At 53.0% G+C, this 25,095-nt stretch overlaps 7 protein-coding genes across 7 annotated transcripts; 5 read left to right on the top strand and 2 right to left on the bottom strand.

Annotated features, from left to right (window-relative positions):
- Nucleotides 1-1,645: 1,645 nt before the first annotated feature.
- CGCS363_v013076 (uncharacterized protein) lies at nucleotides 1,646-2,788 on the bottom strand (the record flags this gene model as incomplete). The annotated part of the gene is made up of 2 exons (XM_036644925.1): nucleotides 1,646-2,040; nucleotides 2,287-2,788. 2 exons carry the CDS (start codon nucleotides 2,786-2,788, stop codon nucleotides 1,646-1,648), a joined length of 897 nt encoding a protein of 298 aa, XP_036489547.1.
- Nucleotides 2,789-3,753: 965 nt separating this feature from the next.
- mfsd1 (Major facilitator superfamily domain-containing protein 1) lies at nucleotides 3,754-5,423 on the top strand (the record flags this gene model as incomplete). Its single annotated transcript, XM_036644924.1, has 3 exons — nucleotides 3,754-4,233; nucleotides 4,306-5,046; nucleotides 5,106-5,423. The coding sequence occupies 3 exons, from the start codon at nucleotides 3,754-3,756 to the stop codon at nucleotides 5,421-5,423; spliced, it is 1,539 nt and encodes a 512-aa protein (XP_036489548.1).
- Nucleotides 5,424-6,990: 1,567 nt separating this feature from the next.
- pme1-3 (Pectinesterase) lies at nucleotides 6,991-9,097 on the top strand (the record flags this gene model as incomplete). The annotated part of the gene is made up of 3 exons (XM_036644923.1): nucleotides 6,991-8,445; nucleotides 8,495-8,633; nucleotides 8,697-9,097. The coding sequence occupies 3 exons, from the start codon at nucleotides 6,991-6,993 to the stop codon at nucleotides 9,095-9,097; spliced, it is 1,995 nt and encodes a 664-aa protein (XP_036489549.1).
- Nucleotides 9,098-11,240: 2,143 nt separating this feature from the next.
- Nucleotides 11,241-13,494, top strand: CGCS363_v013073 (Heterokaryon incompatibility protein 6, OR allele; the record flags this gene model as incomplete). The annotated part of the gene is made up of 2 exons (XM_036644922.1): nucleotides 11,241-11,775; nucleotides 11,831-13,494. 2 exons carry the CDS (start codon nucleotides 11,241-11,243, stop codon nucleotides 13,492-13,494), a joined length of 2,199 nt encoding a protein of 732 aa, XP_036489542.1.
- Nucleotides 13,495-14,912: 1,418 nt separating this feature from the next.
- CGCS363_v013072 (uncharacterized protein) lies at nucleotides 14,913-15,341 on the top strand (the record flags this gene model as incomplete). The annotated part of the gene is made up of 2 exons (XM_036644921.1): nucleotides 14,913-14,985; nucleotides 15,052-15,341. The coding sequence occupies 2 exons, from the start codon at nucleotides 14,913-14,915 to the stop codon at nucleotides 15,339-15,341; spliced, it is 363 nt and encodes a 120-aa protein (XP_036489543.1).
- A 2,008-nt stretch (nucleotides 15,342-17,349) lies between these two features.
- betB (NAD/NADP-dependent betaine aldehyde dehydrogenase) lies at nucleotides 17,350-18,852 on the bottom strand (the record flags this gene model as incomplete). The annotated part of the gene is made up of 1 exon (XM_036644920.1): nucleotides 17,350-18,852. One exon carries the CDS (start codon nucleotides 18,850-18,852, stop codon nucleotides 17,350-17,352), a length of 1,503 nt encoding a protein of 500 aa, XP_036489544.1.
- A 2,874-nt stretch (nucleotides 18,853-21,726) lies between these two features.
- codA-1 (Choline oxidase) lies at nucleotides 21,727-23,488 on the top strand (the record flags this gene model as incomplete). The annotated part of the gene is made up of 2 exons (XM_036644919.1): nucleotides 21,727-21,970; nucleotides 22,080-23,488. The coding sequence occupies 2 exons, from the start codon at nucleotides 21,727-21,729 to the stop codon at nucleotides 23,486-23,488; spliced, it is 1,653 nt and encodes a 550-aa protein (XP_036489545.1).
- Between the last annotated feature and the right edge of the window lie 1,607 nt (nucleotides 23,489-25,095).

The raw sequence follows: 25,095 nt of genomic DNA, 5'->3' as shown, positions 1-25,095 counted from the left end.
CATGTGAGTGTGAGTGAGATGGTACTGAGATGCTAGCACTTCTCATGTTCTGTCCTGGGTCGCTGTCATTTGCTTTGCGCGCGCAAGTATTGGGTGTAAGTATCCCCGCTATCATAGTTGGGCAGGTTTACAAACTGGCTGCGCTAGGTCAGCTATTGTTTCTATCACTGGATGTTAGAAATCTCTTGGCGCATGAAATGAGTTAGCCGACTCTTACATTTTCTACCATATCTTCACACGTAACCTCTTTGATGATCAAACATAACGCGGACCTGGCTTTTAGAAGGTTAAGTAATAAGCACCACTGAGAAGCCTCTGCAGCAGCTGTCTATAAGAGAGCTGTGGACTAATGAAAAAGAGTGACACAGTACAGCGACACAGGAAAGCATGCTATTAATTTGCCGACTACCTGGTTGTGCTATCAGCTAGAAACGATAGTTGCGACTGCAAATTCCTCTGCACCCAAACAATAAAGATAAAATCAGCGTGGCATGACTGTGCCAAGCCTCGTTGTCATTTCGTGAAGCATGGTGTCTGGTGTGTGGAAATGAGCGTAGAAAAGCTGGGTGTCTGATTTCCAGAACCCGTGGACCCTTTCAAAGCTTGTGCAAAGAGACTCGCCTCCGAGAAAAGCAGCCTTCCGGCCGAGACCAAGCCGGAAGTTTTTCTCCATCAGTCTGCAGAGCCCCTTGCCACGTGCATCAATGGCATCACCATTGGGCCTGGAATGGCGTTTAATTCTGATTCTCCTGACAGAAACTACGTTCCATATCTGCGCTGCTCAAAATGTCTCACTTTGCCCGGCTTGGCTGATCAGGAGAGGCCCGACGGCCCGCTCGCCGCCACCTTCAAGGGACCATGAGACAAAACATGACAGGACAATCAACGATCCAATTGACAATGTTATCGTACTACGATCTTGATTGGCTTGTCTAGCGCCAAGGGCCACTTTTGCTGGCATGCCAAGTCCAGGTTCAACAGGGGAGTTCATCTCAGGATGGGGTCATGTTGATTCTGGTTCCATCAACCTCACAGCGGGATGTTATCAAATTCACTCAAACAGCATTCCTGTGTCCTTGCGCAAGGTTGATTAGAGACAAGGGTGCAAGCGGCTTGTTGAAAGTCTGCGGCCGAAAGAACCATCGAATGCTGAATGTACTGTCTGCCTACATAAGCCCAAGGCAGTAGTAGCTCGTTGTAGCCTAACATAAGTGCCACAGGCAGACGACATTCACCTCTGCTTTCTGTCCACGAAAGTTCAAAGTCCGTGAGGATAACCACCTAATATGATTCGACCATCTACGCTAGCTGGCACTGCAGCTCTATGGGTAACGGCAACGGTAAATGTTGTTCACTGTCAATTCAATTACCTTGGATGTGGCGCCATTACCAATTTCAACAGCCAGTTCCAGAGAATAGGCCCCTTTGATCCATTTATCTGTCAGCTCATCTGTCCCTCCAACTCCGGAAGCAGCTACATTGCCCTGTACAACCAGGACTGTTATTGCGGCCAATATTCCATAACCCCGGCCTTTGCGGCAAACCCAGCACCCGATGATTCCCTCTGCACTATTGCCTGTACGAATCCTCAAACAGCTGGACAAAAGTGCGGCGGCGTTGTCAATGGCATTACGGTGTACAACATCTACGGTAACCAGCCTATCTCAACCTTACCTGGGAGCTCCACAACATCAAGTTCGAGTAGCAGCTCTAGCACTCTCACGAGTTCTTCGACCGTGGTCACAACAACTTCCTCGAGCAGCAGCACATCAAGCACCGCATCCTCATCTACACCAACATCTACCAGCGCCACTAGCTCTTCAAGCTCAACCGTCACAAGTAGTACGATTACTTCTTCGACCTCGAGTACTTCATCGACCATCTCTAGCGCAACAGAGACCAGTAGTGAGAGTACTTCTTCCACGATCAGCACCACCTCCACTTCTTCCAGTGTTTCGTCGACGGAGAGCTCATCATCGACGCCCTCGTCCTCTTCCTCAACCTCCGCAACCACAGCTTCCGCCTCCACATCACCCGCATCTACATCTTCTCAAAGCTCTTCATCTTCGACAGGTATGTTCTCGCCGGTACCGCTCTACTATGGTCTAACTATGTCGGCAGATTCGTCCTCTACTAGTGCCAGCTCGGATGCCGTTAGCTCTACGTCCCCTAGCCCACTTTCAACGTCCACTACGAGCACCAGAAGTAGCAGCAGCCCCCCAGTTGTCTCATCGAGCGTGTCCTCAAGCGACATCCCGACTCTTCCCCAAACAACAACATCCATACCAGGAGTCTTCAGCCCCTCATCTTCCTTGAGGTTCACGAACTCGAGCATTCCGGCATCGGTACCAGCGACTTCGCAAGTGATCACCAGCTCACCCATTGTCGTAGCACCGTCTCCGAGCCCCGCAGAGACCCCACCAGTCTCAGAGCCAAACTCCAACCCTGGTCCCGGGCCTGGGCAAAGCTCTTCTCGGACCACATTGCCCGTCGTCAACCCGAGTCCGAGCTCTAGCCCCGGATCCGTTCCAGCTTCTCTTCCCCTCTCCGTGCCGTCGTCTCTGCCAACCTCTCTGCCAACTTCGCTCCCGGTCATATCAGTTCCCAGCTCGGTGTTGCCAGTTTCATCGAATGTTCCGATCCTAAGTTCGGTACCGACCGTGTTGACCTCCAGCCCCACCTTACCGTCTCCGAGTACATTGGTCTCCGTATCGAGCGTTGCCACACCGACACCCTCCATCCAGTCATCCGGCGAGATCAGCGTCTCTTCTAATTCTCCTGCCGTCATAGTGACGAGCAGCTCTACGACTATCGAGGAGACGCCTTCAACTACTATCATCACACCGATCTCATCGAACACGGTATTTGTCAATTTACCGATCAAGTTGGTGATCCGCGCCGCTGTACCTCAGTCCCCAGCTGAGACGACCGGCGTAGGCGGTGCTCGGCGACGACAAGCTGACATGGTCCAGTATCTGAAGCTTTGAGCGAATTTGATGAGATTATGAATGTACGCAAGAATCGTATGTAATTAATTTCTAATGATTTACAAACACCTATAAGTATATTGTGCAACCCAGGTTTTGACTTGGTGGCCTGGAGGCGTGCAGGTTCACAATCCGCAAACGCTCTATGCGCTTCTAATTAGGATACTGTAGAATCAGTCATATCTTCCTAGGCTTCAACTTTGCTGTCGCAAATTTTGATGCCCGAAAGAAAAGCACAACCATAACGGTGCCCACTTCTTTAGCAAACGCCAGAAACAATCAGGGCCAGAAAGAAAATCACCGAATATTTCAACCGCTCGGGAATACTTACCTACTCTCAGGTGTCTGACAAGGCTGCGGACTATCGACTCAAATCGGTTGGCGAGTCGGTCGGTATGGAGACATGCCAAGACCCAGAGCACCAAAGGACCGATGCCAAGTGCTGATATGGGTACGAAACTGGCCGCCAAGCCTCGTAGACGACATTTCCTGAGGATTCACTGGCACACTAGAGCACTGTAATGGAGTGCGACATTTTATCAGATCATGGATCGACAAATCAGATGGATCAGATAAGATTTCAAAGTCGAAAAGTGGTGGCAGTGTGGTCGGCCTTCTGTCCGAGTTTTCGACGCGAAAGAGTCTGGCCTGGCTTGGCCTTGACCATGGGACTTTGCGCAAATTTCGTAGCCAACATAAGAGTCGCATCCACCTTCAGGCTCTTGTATGTGTTCTTGCTCGGTAGGGTGTTCTCAAGTCGCCCATGATGGATGCCGCTCTGAAATCTCATGTCCTCGTCACGGACACCGAGAAGTCGCCAGAACCGCCAATTTCAGAGACCAGCGCACCTCGAGACAATGACGACGAAACACTGCGGAGGATTCCCTGGTCTTACAAATGGATCGCTCTTGTTTGTATTGTTTCCCTGCCGATCGGGCATACCTGGACCGGCTCGGCTCTCGGCCCGCTGAAGAACACCCTCCGGAACGAGCTCGACATCAACAATGCGCAGTTTGGCGTGATCAGCAGCGCGGATGCATTCGTCAATACGGTGTTTCCCATTATCGGAGGTTTGATCCTGGATTGGTGGGGCCCGAATGTGGTGACCATGTGCTGCACGGCGGTCATCCTCGTCGGCTCCGTGGTTGCGGCGTCCGGCGTGCAAGTGGGGTTGTGGAGGGTCCTCGTGTCCGGACATGTGCTGATGGGATTCGGGATTGCGGTGCTTGACTCGGCGACACAGAAGGTAGGTTCACCTCGGGCAGTTTAGGGACACTTACTAGATGTCTGACATGCGTGGCTAATATCAACCTGGCAGTTCTTCTACCACTGGTTCGGTGCCTCCGGTCTAGCCTTCGCCTTCGGCCTCGAAAGCGCCATTGCCAACACCGTCAGTCTCGTGTCCGGCATGGTGGCTATCCCCATTCGCGACGGAACGGGCTGGTACGGCTGGACCTTCTGGATTCCCGTCTTCTTCTGCGGCTTCTCGCTTGCCGTCAACATCGCATACGTCTGCTTCGAGCGCCTCGCAGTCCCAGCACACTTTCGCCTCACTTCCGGCCGAGCCAAAGCTATTTCGGAGAAGCAGAACTTGTCGGATCGCAAGAGATTCTCGTGGAACGTGTTGTTCACCCTGCCCTGGGCGTATCTTATGCTGCCTGCAACACAACTTCTACAGAGTGGTGCTGCAGGTGGATTCAGCACCAGCTCTGCAGACATCATCTTCATGAAAGGGTACACTGAAGAGGTTGCTGGGTATTTGTCGACGGCGCAGAAAATTCTGCCAATTGTGCTGAGCCCTGTTGTTGGACTTGCCATTGACAAATATGGACACCGGTTTCACTACGTTGCAACTGCCCCCATACTATGGATCATTGCCTGTTCGATGCTGGGCTTTACCGACGTTCATCCGACAGCAGCCCTTGTCTTTTCAAGTCTGGCAGGTGTGATCAACTCTATGCCGTTGCAGATTTGCATTCCGCTGCTGGTTGCAGATCAAGCCAAGATCGGGACGGCCTTTGGTGTATGGCGAGCGTTCAACAATTCCGGCTCAACGATCGTAAGTCGGCCTCATCCAAAAGATTATCTGGAGTCATTTTTGCTGACTTGAGAGTGTAGATGGACGTCGTCTTTGGCGCCCTCCAAGATAGCACCGAAGGCAATGGCTATTCGAAGGTGCTCATCGTTGCTATCGCGATCAAAGCCTGGGCGTTTGTGTTGGGACTTTCGTACATCTTCATCGACTACAAGTTTCTCGGCAAGGGCATGACTATGACGAGGAAGCAGAGAGAAGCTAGGGAGTCTCAAATTGTTGACAAAGAGGCTGATCCCCTGACGAGACGAACCTCGAAAAAGTGGTTTACTACTCTCACATTCGGGCTGTTGCTTGCCATCATTGCGAGCGCATGGGCCGTTTTCGTGCGGTACTTGATCTGATGGATATCGCGAGTGGTTGGGGGTCCCTAAAACAAATAAGTGCATTGGGCTTGAGACAGGAGAACCTCTCTGAATCCAGTGTGGATTTCAGTCGTCAATTCGCTACTTCACTTGCAGTCTTATTTGTCTGAAATGCTTGGCATTAGTGTCCAATAATGTGCTAATGTCATGTTAGAAACGGGAATTTTCGGTGCGCCAATAGGGAGCTTACCGTGATGAGATTAGGTGTCATGTAAGCCGTTTCATCTTAATGCCTGCCCCGATCAGCGCATCTCCGGGGCGGAAGCGATGTGTTTTCCGAGAGCGAGCAAACGAGAGGTCTCCCGTCAATTGTATCTTTGTTGACCCAGAAGCTGATGGCATTTTGCTTTCCATGGTCATATGAAATCACGGTAGAACGCGCTCACTAGACACCATTTGTGCGTTGACCAGGATTAACTTACGGCTGTCAGCCAACATCGATAACCTTGAAACGTTATTTCAACCTGAACCGTGTTCACTCAGCCCATGGCATGTACGCACCTCGAGCCGGCTTTTTTGCGGACTTTTTGATCCCCGATGAGTAGCAGCGGCGGCAGACAGTCCGTCAACGTAGTATCAGTTGGATTTGCTGGGTGGAGATTCTCGTAAAGACCTGCAAGATCCCGAGCTGTTCAGCGGTCACAACGCTCCTTTTCCCCAAAACTCATGCTTGGCATCGAATACGGGACACGGGATCATCACACCATCATCGTGCTGGGCAGAAATCTTCCACAAAGCACGATTCGAACTCCTTTTCGAGCCATTTTCTCGTCAGATCTCAGGACCAAGAGTCTGGGGAGAACCCTCTAAACAGGAAACAGGCCCACCGAACTAGCTATGCTTGCTTAGGCACCCCTGTAATTGAGTGCCTCTAGGCGCTTCGAATTGGGGAGGTGGATACCCCATCAGGAGAAGTCCACCACACGGAAAACGAGGAGAAGAAGCGTCTAGACCATCTGGGGATTTGGGGAACCCGAACAGGCGTTGGTCAGGTGGCTGTGGTCTCGGAAAGATGAGTAAACCTGCGAGCGCCCCCTGAAGCGCCGGCAAACACTGCACATAAACAGAAGCGCAATTTCCCACCAGGCGGATCTCAGGACCCCTGCGTTGGGCACGTCAAGTCGTTGCGGATAGAGTTGTTTTTCACTCTATTCTTTGGACTGCTCGTCCGGTCTTTAGTCGCACGGCAGGGAAACTAGAGCCGAATTGAGTTTATTGAAACGTCACGTCCTGGACTGCCAAGAATTACTAGAGAAAGAAGAAGCTTGACATTGGATCGATTTGGGGTTGAGATGTTTGCCAAGACCTAACCTCCTTTCGGAGGCCTTCCCTGACGTCCGCAGAAGTTGCGCCGTGAGGACATCTGGAGACTAGAAAACTAGAGCGTGCTCCTAGGATATGGCTTTCTTTGCGGCCTCTTCACTTGCTCTTGCTCTGGTTGACTCCTCTTCGAGACCATTTCCGTTCTTTGCGCATCCTTTTCCCCTCGTTATGTTCTGAGAACACACGCATTCTTTTCTATCTACAATTTCCCAACTGGAGCAACATGTTTGCCTCTTCCATTCTTTTGCTGTCGTCCCTGGTGGCCAGCGCCCTTGGCGCGTCCCGGACTTCTCCCCCCTCCGGCGCCCTCGTGGTCGCCAAGTCTGGTGGTCAGTACAGCACCATTCAGAAAGCTGTTGATGCTGCCAAATCTGGTAGCGTCATCTTCATTCAGCCTGGTACATACAATGAACAGGTCTTGATTCCTGCCTCCGTTGGCGCCCTCACGATCTACGGCTCCACGTCTAACGACCAGGACTACTCCAAGAACACCGTCACTATCACCAACAGCCTAGGTGCTGACCAGGCCGGTAACAATGACGCCTCCGGCACCCTCCGAGCCAAGAACGACAACCTCAAGGTCTACAACATCAACATCGTCAACTCCCGTGGTAAGGGCATCCAGGCCATTGCCTTAAGTGCCTACGGCAACCAGCAAGGATACTATGGCATCCAAGCCAAGGGCTACCAGGACACTGTCCTCTCCAACCAGGGCAAGCACTACTTCCACGGCTCTTACATCGAGGGTGCCACCGACTTCATCTTCGGCCAGAAGGCCATCGCCTGGTTCGAGTCTTGCACACTCGCCATCTCCGGCAAGGGTTACATCACCGCCTCCGGCCGCGACTCTACGAGCAACCCGTCGTGGTACGTCATCAACAAGTCCACCGTCAAGGCCCTCTCGGGAGTCGGCGATGGTCAGACATATCTCGGCCGTCCCTGGCGCACCTTCGCCCGTGTCGTCTTCCAGAACAGCAACCTCGGCTCCGTCGTCAACTCTGCGGGATGGATCAAGTGGGGAGACAACCCAACCGACAACGTCGACTACAGCGAGTACGCCAACACCGGCAAGGGCGCTGAGGGGACACGTGCTAGCTTCTCCAAGAAGCGCAGCTCTGCTGTCAAGCTTGGTGACGTTCTCGGTTCCACCTCCTGGATTGATTCGTCTTACACCAGCGGCGCCAAGTCTGCCGCCGTCGCTGTCTCCGCCGAGGTTTCCGCGCCCGCTGTTGTCGCCGATGCCGTTGCCCAGACTACCCCCACAACTCTCTCCACCGTTGTCAAGGCTGCTGCCACACCTGCTGCCGTTGCCGCCGCCGCCGATGATTGCAGTGGTACCCCTGACGGCTTCGCTTCTCTGAACGGCGGCACCACTGGTGGCAAGGGTGGCGAGGTTGTCGTTGTCAAGACCCAGGCCGATCTCGAGAAGTATGCTGGCTCCACGGGCAAGTATGTGATCAAGGTTTCTGGAAAGATCACGATCACACCTAAGGGCAAGGAGGTCAAGGTTTCTTCCGACAAGACCATCGTTGGTATCGGTGCCACTGCCGAGATTGACCAGGGTGGTTTCAACATCCAGAACCAGCGCAACATCATCTTCCGTAACCTCAAGATCGGCAACACGTACGTTGAGGGTGATGATGAAGGCAAGACTCAGGACTTTGACGGCATTCAGATGGTAAGACGACTTCATCTCATGAAGGGTTGAGATACTAACTCATGAACAGGACAACTGCACCAACATCTGGATTGACCACGTCCACCTTGAGAAGGGCGGTGACGGTCTTATCGACAGCCGGAAGGATACCACGTTCCTTACCGTATCCTGGACCATCCTTCGCAACCACAACAAGGCTTTTGGCATTGGTAAGAACCGTCCATCTCTTCATCATCTCCCTTGAATTCCGTCACTAAACCAAACCGATGTAGGCTGGACCGACAACGTCAGTGCCCAGATGACCATCCACCACAACTACTTCGACCAGACCAAGCAGCGCAACCCTTCCGTCGACAACGTCAAGAACGCCCATCTCTACAATAACTACCTCGTTGGTCAGACCTCCTATGGACACTACGCCCGTGGCAAGACCGAGATGGTCATGGAGAACTGCTACTTTGAGAAGGTCAAGAACCCGATCCAGGCCGACAGCACTGCCAAACTCAGCGCCACCGGAAACGTGTTCAAGAGCACCAGCGGCACCACGGCTAAGAATGCTGGCACGGTCTTCGACCCCAAGACCTTTTACGACTACACCGTCGATGCGGCGAATGATGTGCCGAGCATCGTTTCCAAGGGTGCTGGTCGTCAGGCTACCATTTGCGCTGCTTAAGCATCAGGAATATGAGTCGGGAAGAGCAGTACGCTTGTCATCGGGCGTCACGACATAAGTGACGTTTTGAAGAGGAAGTTGGGAATTCTATGTATTTACTTTTTGAGGCACATCGCCGTTGATGACGTGTATATATACGCGCTGGAGCCGTTCATATTGAATAAGAACATTGGCATCGTGACGAAGGACCCATTTGCTTTTTTGAGCTAACCCCTGAAGACGGTCTTCATATCGTTGGCAGGTTCCTCTCGAGACATGATGCTGATGCAGCGGCCGTGGCATCATCTGTCCCACAAAGACGTCCGAGAGCCGCATACCAGTAATCCTGCCAGGCGTGTAACATTGACTCACTGGAATGTTATTGAATCGAATACCGAAATGCGGTTACTGCAGATCATTTGAAGAAACTGAAAGTTTCGGGCCTTCTCGGCACAACTGGCCAGTCTTACTCGGTGGAAGATGGAAACATAACATTTTTTCGGTCTCCTCAGTCATTACTGAACCGATGCTGATCTGTTGAACTGATTAACCCCGCAGGCCGCTTGCCTATCCAATGATATCTCATCTTCTCAAATCGCAAACATACGCCTCACGACAGTGGTTCCAATCAAGATAAAAAGCACCTCTTTCCCTTCTTTACGTCCCATCCTGATCGTCATCAAAACCTGCCAGATTCCATGCAATCTCCGAAGATGTCTTCCAAGTTGTCACAGCTGCTCATGCTACTCTTTGTGGCACAATCTCTCGCCCAGCAGCAGTTTGCAAAGCCCTGTGTATGGGACTATCTCGGATGCGTCTCCCTCACCGAGTCGGACTTCAACAACAACTTCCTAGAACTCTCGGTCAGCAACATCATGACTCCCAGCATGTGCGAGACCAACTGCAGGATATCAGGAACGAAATTTGCCGTCTTGTTTGATGGCGCTCGATGCGCATGCAGCAGACGCGGATCTGGCGACCCCCCATTCGTCTTGCAGCCTGAAGCATCTTGTAACGCAACTTGCGACGGCAACGATCAGGCTACATGCGGCGGTGCTGACGGTGATGGACTGTATACGGCTTATGTGAGAATCAACTGTCCCGCGTCGACATAAATCACGTCTCGCTCTGTTGGGCCCGGTTCATCGGCGTCGCCGATTGTCTTTTCGGCGGTGCAAACCATCTCGGTGGCCTGCCTGCAGCACCATCAATAAGATTGCCCGCCGAGTCTCCAGGGTTCTCAACGGGCCCTTTATGCAGCTTTCCAGTCAGACGTTAGGCAATATTTCCAACATTTGTCATGGCCAAAAGGGTTTGCATCTCAAGTCATCACTTGTAGATCATTTACATATTGGTATGATAGAAGGCTGTTGTTTTAGGAAGAATCGAGAGGTTTGAGAAGGGGTTTGAGAATGGTGGTATTTGTCAATCACCCTCTCGGCATTTGTCGTGCATATGCAGCATACGCAGCAAGCTAGCAACATACGTTCAATTCCACTCAGCTGGGTCTTGCTGCACTGTTAGTACCCAAGAGGAAATGATGGACATCGAATGCAGGGTATGCTGTATGCTATCACGCGGACGAGTGTTGGTTGTGTGGACTCCAATCGCTTTGGGAGCCACACAGAAGCCAGCCCCCAAAGATTTGTCAAACAGCCTGGTCTAAACCTCGAAGAGCCAAGTTCTTGGTTGTGAAGGCTGGATAACGTCCTCTTTCAGCTTTTTCGAGCCTTCTGTTTCCTAGACGCTAACCTCAATAATGAACAGTCACCTGTAAAATGGCAGCTTGGAGTTGCTGTTGCTCATTGGTCCAAGAAAGCTAAGCCTGGCTATGGATCCTTTCGGAGACATTTGTCATTATTGGTTCAATTCTGATTGGTCGGAGTCGGGCTCAGTTGGATAGAACATTGACAGGCTACTAGTTGCCTTATCGCCCCCATTCAAGACGACAACCACCATCTCGAAGGAGACATCGAATCTTGAGAACAAGCGTCACAGACAGTGCATTTGAATAAGGCTATCAAACACAATGATGAAAAAAGATGAAGTTCAAGCATATATTCCGGAGACCTCCTCCATGGATGGAGAAATCCTTCGTCTCAAGCGAGCATTGATGTCCGACAACGACAAAGCACACTCCTGCGAGCATTGCAAGATCGTGACAATGGCGCCTCTTCCCCCTCCCAAGACAAGTCGAGCTAGCTCTGTGGATGTTGAGTTCTTCCGGCTCGATACAACCGTGGAAGAAATAAGGAACATGTCCGGCCGAAGGTGTACTCTCTGGACTGTCATCCAAGACCAGCTGACAAGCATAGAAGCAGAGGCAAAGACTCAGAAGAAACAAAGAATCAACGCTTGCGACTTGGACGACTATCACGAGAATAAGATAGAAGCGCATGAAGAGAAACTTGCTGCTTCTGTCGACGCGTCTGAAGCGAACGAGTATCCCCGCTTGCGGAAACGCCTCTTTTGGGATCATGGCGAAGTTCTCGGTGACAAGGAAGAGTTTCCTGTGGGCCAGAATAATTGCGTCCGGGTGACCATGGGATATTCTGCTATCAACGACTTCAAGGACAAAAACGTCATGGTGTACATCGGAATGTTGATCTCCAAAGGATTCCCCGAGACTGCGAGTCCCGATCGCGGAGAAGTCGAACTGGTGCAATATTCGACGAGGTTCCTCGCTCTTTCGCTCTCAGGTAAGCCACTTTCTGGGAATTGGCACCAGATGTTGCAATGCTAAGCTAGACTAAGGTTATTTTAACAACGCTTCCCGAACCATTGTTGGCTCTCCTGTCAATTTGAATCCAGGGAGTCCAGCTTCGATGGATCTCATCCGCAAGTGGCTGAGCAACTGCGACATGAATCATAAATGTGGAATAATGGACCTACCAGATTCCATGCCTTCTCTGGTTATCGATGTATCAGACCCTGGTCGCAGTCGACTGTTGCGGGTGCCTGAGAACATGAGAGAGCGCTACATCGCACTGTCCTACTGCTGGGGAGGTGTCTCTCAAGCCATCATGTTGAGAACTGGCAACATGTCTGATTTGACCTCTTCTATCGATCCGCAGAAGCTAGATCCAACTATTCGGGACAGCATAACCGTCACCAGGGAGCTCGGATTCAAATTCCTATGGATCGACGCACTATGTATCATTCAAGACGACTACGACGATAAGGTGAAGGAACTAAGAAGAATGGGTGATATTTATCAGAACGCCACCTTCACAATCGTTGCTTCCGCAGCGAAGGATGTCAAGGAAGGGTTCCTCGGAAAGCGGGCTCCAACCTATGAAACAACTGGAAACCCAGATGGGCAAGTCCAACCGGTATTCGAAGTCCAGGCCGAAGTTGATGAACCCACTGGCCACGAACAACAGACGATGATACTAATACCGGACAAGCTGGATGAAATGGAGCCCTGGTATGAGAGAGCTTGGACCCTCCAAGAACTGCTATTTTCCCGACGCCGACTTCAGTACCGCGCCCGGCAGACGACGTGGATATGCCATTGCTCCGAGTCATTGGTCGAAGACTGCGACGGTTGGATCGGGGGAATGGGGAACACTTACATCAATTGCTCTGATCAATACCTCTTCCGAGGGCTCATGGCTTTGCTGCGGGGTGGCGAAAGCGCTCCCCCAAAGACTGATGTTCTGTCGCATTGGTACGACCTTGTGGAGGTATACTCTGGACGAAAGCTGTCTCATCGAGCCGACCGCTTCCCTGCTATATCCGGCATAGCGAGAGAATTTGCGGCTCTGTTGGAAGATCAGTACATTTGTGGCTTGTGGAGGTCTGATTTGGCGAGGGGACTGATGTGGTTCCCTACATTGATGGAAGGCGACGCTGTGCTTGGTTACAAGTCTGGGCCGTCGTGGAGCTGGGCGTCTTTCGAAGGTCGAGCGAGCTGGATGCAGCAACGGCACACCCACTGGCGCCAAAACCAAGACTTTGAGGTATTAGGCGACGACATTCAGCCTGTTTCCGAGGTCGAGCCGTTCGGCGAGGTCAAAGTCGCTGAGCTTCATCTTCGAGGTCTGATCAAGAGCATCCCCATACCTTCGGCAGACGAGAATGGATTCATGCAAAGCGAGATGAGAGACCAGATCGTATCGATTGGGTTCGATTATCCCAACGACGACAGGCTCCAACTAGATTGCGGGCTGACCCTCGAATTGCTGGTGGTCGTTGACTCTGGTGATCTTGGTGTGGAAGGCCTTGTGCTCATGGAGGAAGGGGAGAATCGTTACTCTCGCGTTGGCTTGTTTGAGATGGATAGCATTTGGCCGGTGAAATCTTCACATCGATGGGAGGAGGAACACACTCGCGGGAAGAAATCACTAAAGGAGCACCAAGCACGGTTGAGAAGTGTCTGGGGCGAAGAAAGTATCAGGGAGATCGTCCTCATCTAATTTGAATTTGCATTTATTCACTGATGAAGAATGATGTTCGAAATGATTACTGTTTGAGGAGGTCGCTTTTGCTCTCCCGTAAATAGCGGAGACCAAAAGCGAGGTGATACGGGGACGTCGTCCTGCCACGTTGGCTAAAGCTAGGGTGTTGAAATTGAAAGGTAAAATAGAATTTGAGCATTTTCAGCGTTGAGACCGGCGCATTGGTATGGAAGTAACGTCAGCTTCCCACCGGACATTGACGCCGCCGGCAGGTCCCGCAACATAAGCAACAGACTGGTTCTAGAACACTTGTTCACTTCAAATCCGAACTAGTGGATTCATCTCTTACTGGGCCGGCCAAATGACTGACTTGTCTTCATACCCGGGGGAAATGGATGAACTATAATAAGCTTTCGTGTGAACCATGATAAGCTTTGGTGTGATCTATTATAAGCTTTTGCTAAGCCTTTGTGCGTCTCAGCAAGATGGCGCTCGCCGGAACAGCAAGTATGATCCATTGCACTATGTATGAATGCATAGACAGGCAGGCAGGGAGGGCAGCGTGAACGGATCTGTGTTCGCAGTCTATGGCAGGTATTCGTACGGAGGTTTGCTTTCCAGGCAGTACAAGAAATCCATCCGGGTAGTACCCACCTTTCCGACTAATGTCAAAATCGGCTTAGCTAGGACCCTGGATCTGGGAGTGTTCCAGCTCCTACAGGTCATTTCCATGGAGATAAAAAGATCCATTTTATCTTTCTAGACCAAGTGAACGCCTGCAACTCAACATGAAGAACCAGAAGAGGGCACTGCGCATGGGTCGTGTTGTTGGAATTAAAAGCAGCAGCAGCCTCAATTGAATCATCAGTCGCCCCGGAGGGTTTGAAGGTCCTTTCGGATGAACGGCAACGACTTGATTGGCAGCGATGAACTTTATTGTCTCCAAAAGTTGTTAGTCTGTCTCATCATGTATAGCAGGAGTTCAGTCGAGTACCAGCTTCCACGGCTTCCACGACTTCCACGGCTTCCATTAATTTTCTAATGTCAAGGCCAATCATCAACTCGGGCTTTGCCGACACAGCCTGCGCGACGACGCACAGCTCACCTCAGCCCTGCAAATGAAGCTGTCCAAACCTTGTTTTAATTAATTATCGTTCTCTTCATTTCAAATCCGTGTCAACTAGCTTAGCACAGACCAAAGACGGATGTCGCATCGAGAGACTTTCCCCTCTGGGACTTTCCCCCCCGAGGTAGGATATCGTGAAAGTGTCCGTATGAGAACTTATGGGATGGTGGCCAGTCAAGACCATTGTTCTGACTACTTAAGGAAGCGCCAAGTCCCTCGGGATCAGAGTGGTAGCCATCATCCCTCAGTTCTCCAATCCAAAAACACATTCTTTCTCTCAACCGTCTCCAACCTCCGCCAATCGCTCACAATGAAGCCCACTTCCATCGTTTTCCTCGCGACAGCAACGCTAGTCGCTTCTTCGGCCCTGCCCAAGGATTTGAGTGCGTAGCATGAAGCCGTCTCTTCAGTTGTCTTTTCGCGTCTGCTGACCTTACCGACCCCTCCAGCCGAGAGACAGGCACCGAAGTGCAAGATTTTCCAGATCTTTCAGTCGCCGGATGCCACATCGGGTGGCGCTCCCAAGTTTGTGGGCACGCCGCAGTGCTGTTGCATAAACGAGCAATGCCACGTCGTTGACCGAGTCAACGGCATCAACACCTCGGCGAATCTCAACGCAAATCTGGCGGGAGACTTCAGAATCATTGATGCCCGCAGCGCCGACAAGGGGAAGATTGGGTCTAACGACATCCGTGGTTCTACCTACACAGTCGGAGCACAGGGAGGTTGCACCAAGTAGAATAGGGAACCCCGACGGTCGTGCTGGGTCGATGGCATAGCGGCTAGTTGAAGGATGCGTGTCTCTGGCATATAGACAATAGAATGCTGTTCTATCTTGTTTCAACTGTGGCGAAATAAACTCCCAATACTTCAGGCGGCTCGGCGGAAACCGAGCCTAAAGCCTTTTGATAAAGGACGCTGACTTGCCTCTCATACGCAATACGTCTACTAGGGGTTGGTAGCGGTGAGCAAGTATGCATGCTCATCAAATAAATGAGAAGGTGATGAAGCAGCACGTTACAGCTTTAGCCAATGATGTGACGATGACGGAGGCACGGCTTTTCGAATACTGTCCCAATCTCGCTAGGTACAGCTACACCATCACACTAGTATTATGGTAACGGGCATGTCATAACATGCATCTTTCTCATTATATACATTCAAGTTTCAGTCGAAGGTATCGAAAGGTATAAGAACGCCCTCGAAACCTAGAAAGGAACGACAACCGGCAGAACGTTTGTCGGATATGTTTTGCGTTCCAAACTTAGAGGGAAAGAGCTCAGTCCGCACCCTATCACTTGGGAATGCCTCAAGAACTACGTGTAGCCACATGAACTGTCTCAGAGCCGTTGTCGGCCACTCGTTGAGTTCTCCTGACTGAATAATCATCAGAAAGGATGGCTGGACGCGGCCAAGCGCTAGAAACTGCCTCATCACCCCACACTTTTGATCGCCACGTATCACTACCCCAGAACTAGCCGTGGTGAATGTTGGAACTAGAGCTGAATGACTGGAACGATAGACAAAATTGCTCTGGGTTTTCAGTAATGACTTCTTCCTAGCCTATTAGGTTTTATACTCTTGAAGCCTGTTACCCAAACTCGTTATGAACTTCGACAAGTATCAAACATGTAGACCGGCTATTCTTTGGTCCTCAAGCTTCCTCATTCCCAAGTGTGATCTCTTATAAAAAGGCGGGCGCGAAGAGTTCAAGCCTGACAAGGCAATCCGGTTTTGGTTGCCTTGATCTTTCAGTTCAGTCCGCAATCGAATTTCTCATCAGTTTGGATGGACCCAAACGCATCACAAGCTAGTTATGCAAACTCTCGTTGTGAAGTGGACTATCCATCCAGAGCATTTCCCACCCTCTTCCTTTGTGTATTACTTGCTAGGATAAGCGGGGGATAAGTTCTGCACCTCTATTCTTGCTACACAGCCTATTACTGCCGTTCAGATATGTAACAGGAAGGCATGAAAGAGCAGGCCCACTACGAACAAAAAAGCATCAGTACAGCCATCACAAAGCATCATGATTCATTGCCCGCAGCATGTGAACTTATTGCGCTGCGTGAACTGGAATATCTCTTCCACTTCGCTATTTTATATCTACAACCTGGGACAAAAGGGTACTTAAGCACAGCCTCTCAACAACCCAGGATGTTACTCAACCAAAACGCAAATACGGCGGCTGCGGCTATAGGTGAGCGCGTATCTCCAGTGCTTGACCTCATACTTCGCTCACATCCTTGCGCAGTCCGTAGCTCATCAGCTCAGTCTACACAGAGCATAGATAGCACTGCCTGTTGTCGTCCATCATTGTATTTGCGTATGCGCAGGAATAAATTTTGGAGCATATCTCTGATGGGAGGGCTACCTTAGATGCCTAAGGAGCAGGCGTTACACCACTTGGATTTACCCCCTTGGGAAAAGTTGTATTCAGCTTACTCAATTTACACGACCGGCTAAGCGCAAAAAATTGGTTTGTGGCATTCTTTCTGGCGGCATACTGCCCGAATATATACTGAACCACTTGGCACTTGACCAACTCCAACGACCTGTGGCTTTCACCACACGTCTTGTCCGCTTCACTTAGTTAATGTAACGTAGTGCTTCCAGACTCATCAAACACATGAGATATCATTCAATCGCTATCTTCTTGCTCAACACGGAGCATTCTTTTGTAAATCCCGCTTCAGTACAATACATCAGTACATCGTCTCATCCACCTTTTTCTCGTTTCCCGCTCTTTACAATTTGGAGAACACAGTCGGCACGGCACCGCCCATCTCGACGAGGGTGCTCTTATTCCGTACCCAGGCCTCCAGGCCCTTACGTCCGTTCTCGACACCAACACCGCTCTGCTTCCACCCACCAACAGCCATCTCCGCGGGTGACTCGCCCCACGTGTTGATCCACGTAATGCCAGCCTCCAGCTGCGAAATCACCTTGTGGCACGCGTCGACATCTCTGCCGAACACGCCCGCGGCGAGACCCAGCTCCGTCGTGTTGGCGCGGCGCACCGCCTCATCGACGCTGTCGTACGTCAACACGCACATGACGGGCCCGAAGATCTCCTCCTTGACGATCGTCATCTCGTCGGTGCAGTCAGTGAAGACGGACGGCTGGATCCAGTGGCCGGTCTTGTACGCCGACGGCAGGCCCTTGGGCTGGCTCGTGCCGCCGACCAGCAGCGTCGCCTTGTCCTCCATGACGCCCTTGCGGACGTACGCCTGCACCTTCTCGAGGTGCGTCTTGCTGTTGAGCGGGCCAAAGTTGGTCGCGGGATCGAAGAGGTCGCCCGCGCGGACGTACTGGATCTTCTCGAGCACGACGCGCTCGAAGTCGGCCTTCATGGCCTTGGGGATGAAGACGCGCGTGCCGTTGGTGCAGACCTGGCCGGAGCTGTAGAAGTTGGCGAGCATGGCGCCGTCGACGGCCTGCTCGACGTCCGCGTCCGGGAGGACGATGACGGGGCTCTTGCCGCCGAGCTCCATGGTCACGTACTTCATGCCGCCCGCGGCGGAGCCGGCGACCTTCTTGCCAGTGCTGACCTGGCCGGTGAAGCTGACCTTGGCGATGTCGGGGTGCGTGGTGAGAGCGGCGCCGACGTCGCCCGCGCCGTAGACGACGTTGAAGACGCCGTCAGGGACGCCGGCCTCCCTGTAGATGGAAGCGAGATACTCGGCGTGGAGCGGGGTGAACTCGCTGGGCTTGTAGACCATGCAGTTGCCGGCGGCCAGGCATGGCGCCGACTTCCAGAGGGCGATCTGGATAGGGTAGTTCCAGGCGCCGATGCCTGCGCAGACGCCGAGGGGCTCCTTGGTGGTGTAGACCCAGGCGGAGTTCCTCAGGCGGAAGGACTCGCCGTTGAGGCCGCCGCTGGCGACGAGGTTGGCGAAGTACTCGAGGACATCGGCGCCAGTCACGACGTCGACGTACTGAGTCTCCGAGAAGGCCTTGCCGGTGTCGAGGGTCTCGATCTTGGCCAGGTCGTCGTTGCGCTCGCGGAGGAGGGCGACGGCCTTGAGCAGGATGCGAGAGCGCTCAATGGGGGGCGTGCTCGACCATGAGGGGAAGGCAGCCTTTGCGGCATCGACGGCAGCGTTGATGCCGGAAGATGAGGTGGTGTGGATGGTGCAGACGGGCTTCGCCGTGGCAGGATCGATGGAATGGAAGGTGCCTGGGGATTCCGAGTCGGGTTGGGGCTTCCCCGCATAGAAAGCGTGACGGTCCTGCTCCTGTGGTGCCATTTTTGAGTGATATGGGGGAATAAGGTGGCAACTGAAACTTCACTAACAGAAAGACACAAAAGAAGAAGGAATGACAGGCTGATGGATGGGGATGATTGGGTATAGATTTCCGATAATGCGGCAGGCGGTGGACGGACGGGCAAGAATTTGGGAGGGATGGATGTCAGTTGCAGGCAGGCGGTTTGCGCCGGGACTGGGCTGTCGATCGGAGATACGGGGGTCGGAGGTCAACGGTCGCACTTGCGGAAGGCTGAAAATCTGCAGTGCTCAGTGGTGGTCTGCTAGCGAGGAGAGGAAGAAAAAAATCCCACGCAGATCGGCGTGAGATCGGGATCGCGGAGGGCCTCGCCGGTCAGCTGATGATTGAAGGTAAAATCCGCTTTGGAGCTGGGGGTTGCAGATTTGCCGGGAGACCCCTTGTAGATCCGCTCCAGCGGCGGTGTGATGTCATAAGCCATACGTCATTGGCCAAAAATCCACTCGGATGCAACAGTCCCCCACAAAAGAGCCCAGACGAAGGCCAGTGACAGCCGGCGGTCTCTTGAAAGGATGCTCCACTGCAGAAGTTTCAGCCTTCAGGGTCGAACATTGGCAAGAGCAGAGAAAAAAAAAAAAGAGAATGTCAATCCGGATGAATTTTTTTTCGTTGCCTGCGGCGTGCATTCAATAGAAGGCTGCAACCGTGGCCTTGAGATCCATCTTCGTCCCGGGTCTGGCCGTCAAGATCGAACGATGTCCCGGCGTGAAGGGACTTGATCACCAAGGGGTCTCCAAGGGTTCAATGTGATAGATATCGGTGGTTGGCTGACCGAGGCAGGGTGGTGTGCCATAAGCGGACGAGAGATACGGCGACCGAGATAGAAAAGATATCGCTTCGCTGACCATGGCAGATACAGAGATAGGCTGAGCGGCAACGTTCCAGAACGTTTTCAGCCTCGCGTATGCCGAGATATCTCCCCTAACTTATATCTGCCTTGTAGCAGGCGATAAGGATTTGGGGGTTCATCCGCTCTATCGCCTGACACAACCCAGCAATACGGCACGGCTTTCAACGCCGTGACGCCGTGTTATCAGGCACACGACTCTGATAGCGATGGTGTTGCGACACACGACACACACGATACAGGGCCTCGCAGGCGCTGGAGGTGGCCGGTGAGAGCAAGTTCATGGTTGGCTTGGCTGCGCATCCCGGGCTAGACGGCGCGGCGGATGCCCCGGATGAGGTCTACCGCGGTAAACGGTGCAGGCGGCAGCCACTCATTTGATGCCACCTCACCGGGCGCGAGGCGAAGTCAGATCAGACAAGCGAAGCGGACGAGTCGTCGTCGTCAGAGAGAGACAGGGCTGGATGGGGGACGGATAGACTCCGAAAGCCTTAGCGCGGGTGGCCGCATGGGACGCATGGCAGCTTGGGGAATGTCGAGTGCAAGTCTTGCATATGGCCCCGGCAACCAACAACCACGCCGCAGGAGGATGGCTTAATGCATCCTTGTACCGGCGCGGAAAAAATGCGTTTGAAATTAGACGGGTTGGGCCGGGGCGGTTGAGGTGTGGGATGGATATCTAATCGCGGTAAAATGCTGCACTGCAGAACGAGGACAGGACTGCAAAAAGCGCGGGTGGACAATTGCTCGCTGGGTCAACCAGGCAGAGTCGAGACGTCATGATTGGTCTGTGCTGTTGAATTGCTTTGCGGCAGTTGGCTCGCCTCTGGCCATTATTCGTAATTCCTTTGGTCGACGTCGGGCAGTTTCCACTCGGGTGGGTATTCGTAAAGGACTTGGCACTTGACATCCCCAATCAGGGATTCAAGCGAAGGCGTGCTGAGTGAAGCAGCCTCACAGTGCTTGTCCGAGTCGAGGTTGAGGAGTCGAGGTGCTTGCCTGCTTGCTTGCGCTTTGCTTTCCTGCTTTCTCCCATGGAATTGCTTACGTGCCTGGCCAATTCTGCCGAGTCTTGCCTGCAGTGTTTGCCCGCCAATGCAGCAGTTGCAGCGGCGGGAGCAAGGTGGTTGCCCAGCTGTGCGGAATGATATGGGTCCTGTGACCCGTATCGGCCAGTCAGGAAGCTGGGAAGTAAGAAAATCCGTCCCTGATTTCCCTTTTGCTGCACTCGTGCAGGGATGTTTCATACCTGGTGCCCCAGACTTGGGATGGAAGGAGAGACTTTCAGGCGGGACCTGCCACCTGCCTGGTGTGTCGCCCGAGGTGCGGAACTGCCTCCCAGAGGAGGAAAAGTCGACGGCAGAGGCAGAGGCAGAGGCAAGAAGCTAAGGGAAAAAAAAAAAAAAAAAAATGTTGGCAATCGCCATTGTCCAATGGGCCGTCGCCTCCCGCGCTGTTCCGGACTTGGATGCCGCTCGAACCCGGCGAGTCAGTTTCAATGCCTCGAAACCCGCTTTCTCTTCAGGGCCCCGCCACCCACACAGGTGCACCTTCGCGGGGTCCGTCTCCACCACTGATAATCCACCTCCCTGCGCCTGCGCCTGCACCGCGCCGGTACGAAGAGCTCCTGAGGGGCCAAGGGCCAAAATTTCTCAAGACAAGGCCGGACGGTAAGGATGAACCAGCTTTCAACTGTCCAGCTGCGACGCCGACCTCCGTTGATAATAAGCCCGTCGTCCGCTGTCGATCGACACGGATCCGATCCAAGCTCTCTCCTTCCTCGGTGTATCCTCCAAGGCCCAGAATTCCCCAAATCTCACCTCAGACCGACTTCGAGCCGAGACTCTTAGCTGTCCCACCCCTCCATCTCATCTTCATCCTTCGTGTATAACTCAGCACCTTTCCCACTCTCTCAATCACTCCTCTTGCACATTCTGGCCGGGCGCCTTGTTCTGAATACCCTCGCATTGTATCCTACCCTTCCGCCAAAATGACCACCACTCAGCTCCCCATCTCCGACGTCGACAGGTACGACTATGTCGTCGTTGGCGGCGGTACCGCTGGCTGCGTTATCGCGTCGCGTCTCGCCGAGGCCCTCCCCCAGAAGCGCATCCTCTTGATTGAGGCTGGCCCCAGCGACTTCATGGACGACCGCGTCCTTGACCTGCGCAAGTGGTTGAACCTCCTCGGAGGCGAGCTCGACTACGACTACGGCACCACCGAGCAGCCCATGGGTAAGCTTCCCCCTCCACTCGCAATCTCACGATAAGCTCTGCGCTGGGTTCGTCCCATCGTGAGCGATTGAATGTCAGGACAAAAAAGGCTCACACCAATTGCGCACAGGCAACTCTCACATCCGTCACTCCCGCGCCAAGGTCCTGGGTGGCTGCTCATCACACAACACCCTCATCTCCTTCAGGCCCTTCGAGTACGACTTGAAGATCTGGCAGTCGCTGGGTGCCCACGGCTGGACCTTCCACGACTTCATGCGCGTCATGGACAAGCTGCGCAACACCGTCCAGCCCGTCCACGCCCGCCACCAGAACGAGCTCTGCCTTGACTGGGTCAACTCCTGCTCCTCCGCCCTCGACATCCCCATCCTCCACAACTTCAACAAGCACATCGCCCAAGACGGCGCCCTGAAGCAGGGTGTCGGTTTCTTCTCCATCTCCTACAACCCCGACGACGGCCGCCGCTCCTCCGCCTCCGTCGCCTACATCCACCCCGTCCTCCGCGGCGATGAGAAGCGCCCCAACCTCACCATCCTCACCAACGCCTGGGTTTCCAAGCTCAACGTCAAGGGCGACACCGTCACTGGTATCAACCTGACCCTCAACGATGGCTCCAAGCGCACCATCACCGCCAAGAAGGAGACCATCCTCACCGCTGGTGCCGTTGACACCCCCCGCCTCATGCTCCTGTCTGGTATCGGCCCCAAGCAGCAACTCCAGGACCTCGGCATCCCCGTCATCCACGACCTGCCCGGTGTCGGTGAGAACCTCCAGGACCACCCCGAGTCCATCATCATGTGGGAGCTCAACCAGCCCGTTCCTCCCAACAAGACCACCATGGACTCTGACGCCGGTATCTTCCTCCGTCGCGAGGCCCCCAACGCTGGCAGCAAGAAGACCTTCTTCAACCCCGACGGCATCCCCGACGGTGACATCGCCGATGTCATGATGCACTGCTACCAGATCCCTTTCACCCTCAACACCGGCCGCCTCGGCTACGACGAGCCCAAGGAAGGCTACGCCTTCTGCATGACCCCCAACATCCCCCGCCCCCGCTCCCGCGGCCGCCTCTTCCTCACCTCCCCTGACCCCAACGTCAAGCCCGCTCTTGACTTCCGCTACTTCACCGACGAGGAGGGCTACGACGCCGCTACCCTCGTCTACGGCATGCGCGCTGCCCGCAAGGTCGCCGAGCAGGCCCCCTTCAAGAACTGGATCAAGCGCGAGGTCGCCCCCGGCCCCAAGGTCAACACCGACGAGGAGCTCTCCCTCTACGCTCGCCGCGCCGCCCACACCGTCTACCACCCCTGCGGCACCACGAAGATGGGCGACGTCCGCAAGGACCCGCTCGCCGTTGTCGACGAGCGCCTCAACGTCAAGGGCCTCAAGCGGGTCCGCATCTGCGACGCCGGCGTCTTCCCCACCATCCCCACCATCAACCCCATGCTCACCGTGCTTGGTGTCGCCGAGAAGGCCGCCGAGTTCATCATCCAGGAGGCCCAGGAGACTGCCCGTCTGTAAAAAAATCTATCATCATATGAAAGCGGATATATATGAGTGTGGAAAAAATGTTATGCAAAAGAGGAGGAGTCACATTTCTCTATGAAAAGCATCTTGTTACCAATTATTTGTTTTAAGTTAGAGCTAGCTATCAGGCATTATACCAATGATATCACGACACGACCATTTATGGCAAACAAATATGCTTTCTCATCAATGTCTTCGATTTGCACTGTATGGGTGAAGCATGAACGCGACTGTCGCCCTCCGAGACACGCTACGTAAAGCCGAGGCAGACCACGAGCCCACATAAATCCACCGCGATCGAGGGAGCATGAAAGATTTTTCTGTTGAATAGGAAACGGGGATTTTTCGAGATGCGGAAATAAGGGGATTTTGTGGATAAGTATCCGCGCGATCGCAAAAGGTGCATGGAGATCGAGGGGCCCGGTTTTCTACGTGTCGTGGAGATGGGGGGCCGCATCGGAAGATTGGTCCCGAGATGCATGGTGTCGGTCTTTTCTCTTGTCGGTGAACTTTTGGCATATGCTAAGATGGGCATTGGTTATTGGTGAATCTTTTCGCAATGTCGATCCAAATGAGATCTAGAAGAGGCGGGATTCTTTTTGCTAGACACCTGACTTCAGTTGTCTGTTGAGCTAGGTGACCACGTTATTCGCTTGTTTGGCGGGAAAAGGAAAGCCAAGCTTTCCGTAAACTGATACCAAATCGACGATCAGCAGCCTAAAGACCCTACGTGCATGAGCGAACGGCAGCGGCCTGAATCCTTTGGGCTTTACTCTGGTGCTTGGCAACACCCCCTGAGGCCCGGAGGAGATTTTTGATGTACTTCCATTGGTCTGCGACACTGGACCCCTTCTTCTCAAGGCATTTGGGGGTTATTTATTTGCTGGATGTGTGGTAGAGATGATGTGTAGTACCTGCTTGATTTGGGTAGGTTGGGTGGTTGTGATTGGGCGGTGGGTGAGGCTGATGTTGGATTGCGGTGGCGAGGGAGGGGGGTGCAGGGAGGAGAAGTCCGGGTTCTTGGGGTTGGGTTACGTCGATGTCATTCTGAGTCTGGTTTGAAGCTCATTGATCTCGAATTCAGTTCTTTGAATGGCGACTGATAGCTTGACCTGTAACGGGTTCTGCAATGTTTGAGCAGGTGTTAGGAGGGTATAGCAAAGATTGCTGCTCTTTATACGTGTGGTTGACGGACTTGTGTATATGCTCTGGCGGCTGGCGGATCGTACATTCTCACTTCCCTCATAGACACTGTATTTAAACGTGCCTTCGAGGTAATGTTGTGTTCTCTAGCCAGCAATAAATTTCAACTGCAAGGGTGTTCTCCGTGAAAGAGTCCGCTATTCAGGCTTAAGGACTCTGAACAAGAGTAGGGGAAAGATACCTTCAGGGTGCTGCACAATTACCAAACAGACTTTCTCTGCTTTTGGGTAACTTTGATGAGCGTATTTGACGAATGAAGTTCAGACGACGAGGGGGGTAGGTCGGTTGTCGTACGAGACGAGGCTACGGAGGCGAGATGCTGACGTTGGGAAGGCGAAAGTCGTTCTATGGCCTCTATCCACTCATGGAGGCATTAGTTGATCGGTTTTGGTCGCATG

Source organism: Colletotrichum siamense (genome assembly GCF_013390195.1).
Source record: "Colletotrichum siamense strain Cg363 chromosome Unknown KSG_Cg363_contig09, whole genome shotgun sequence".
NCBI classification, from domain to species: Eukaryota; Fungi; Ascomycota; class Sordariomycetes; order Glomerellales; family Glomerellaceae; genus Colletotrichum; species Colletotrichum siamense.
This window is presented reverse-complemented; position numbering and strand designations above follow the sequence as displayed.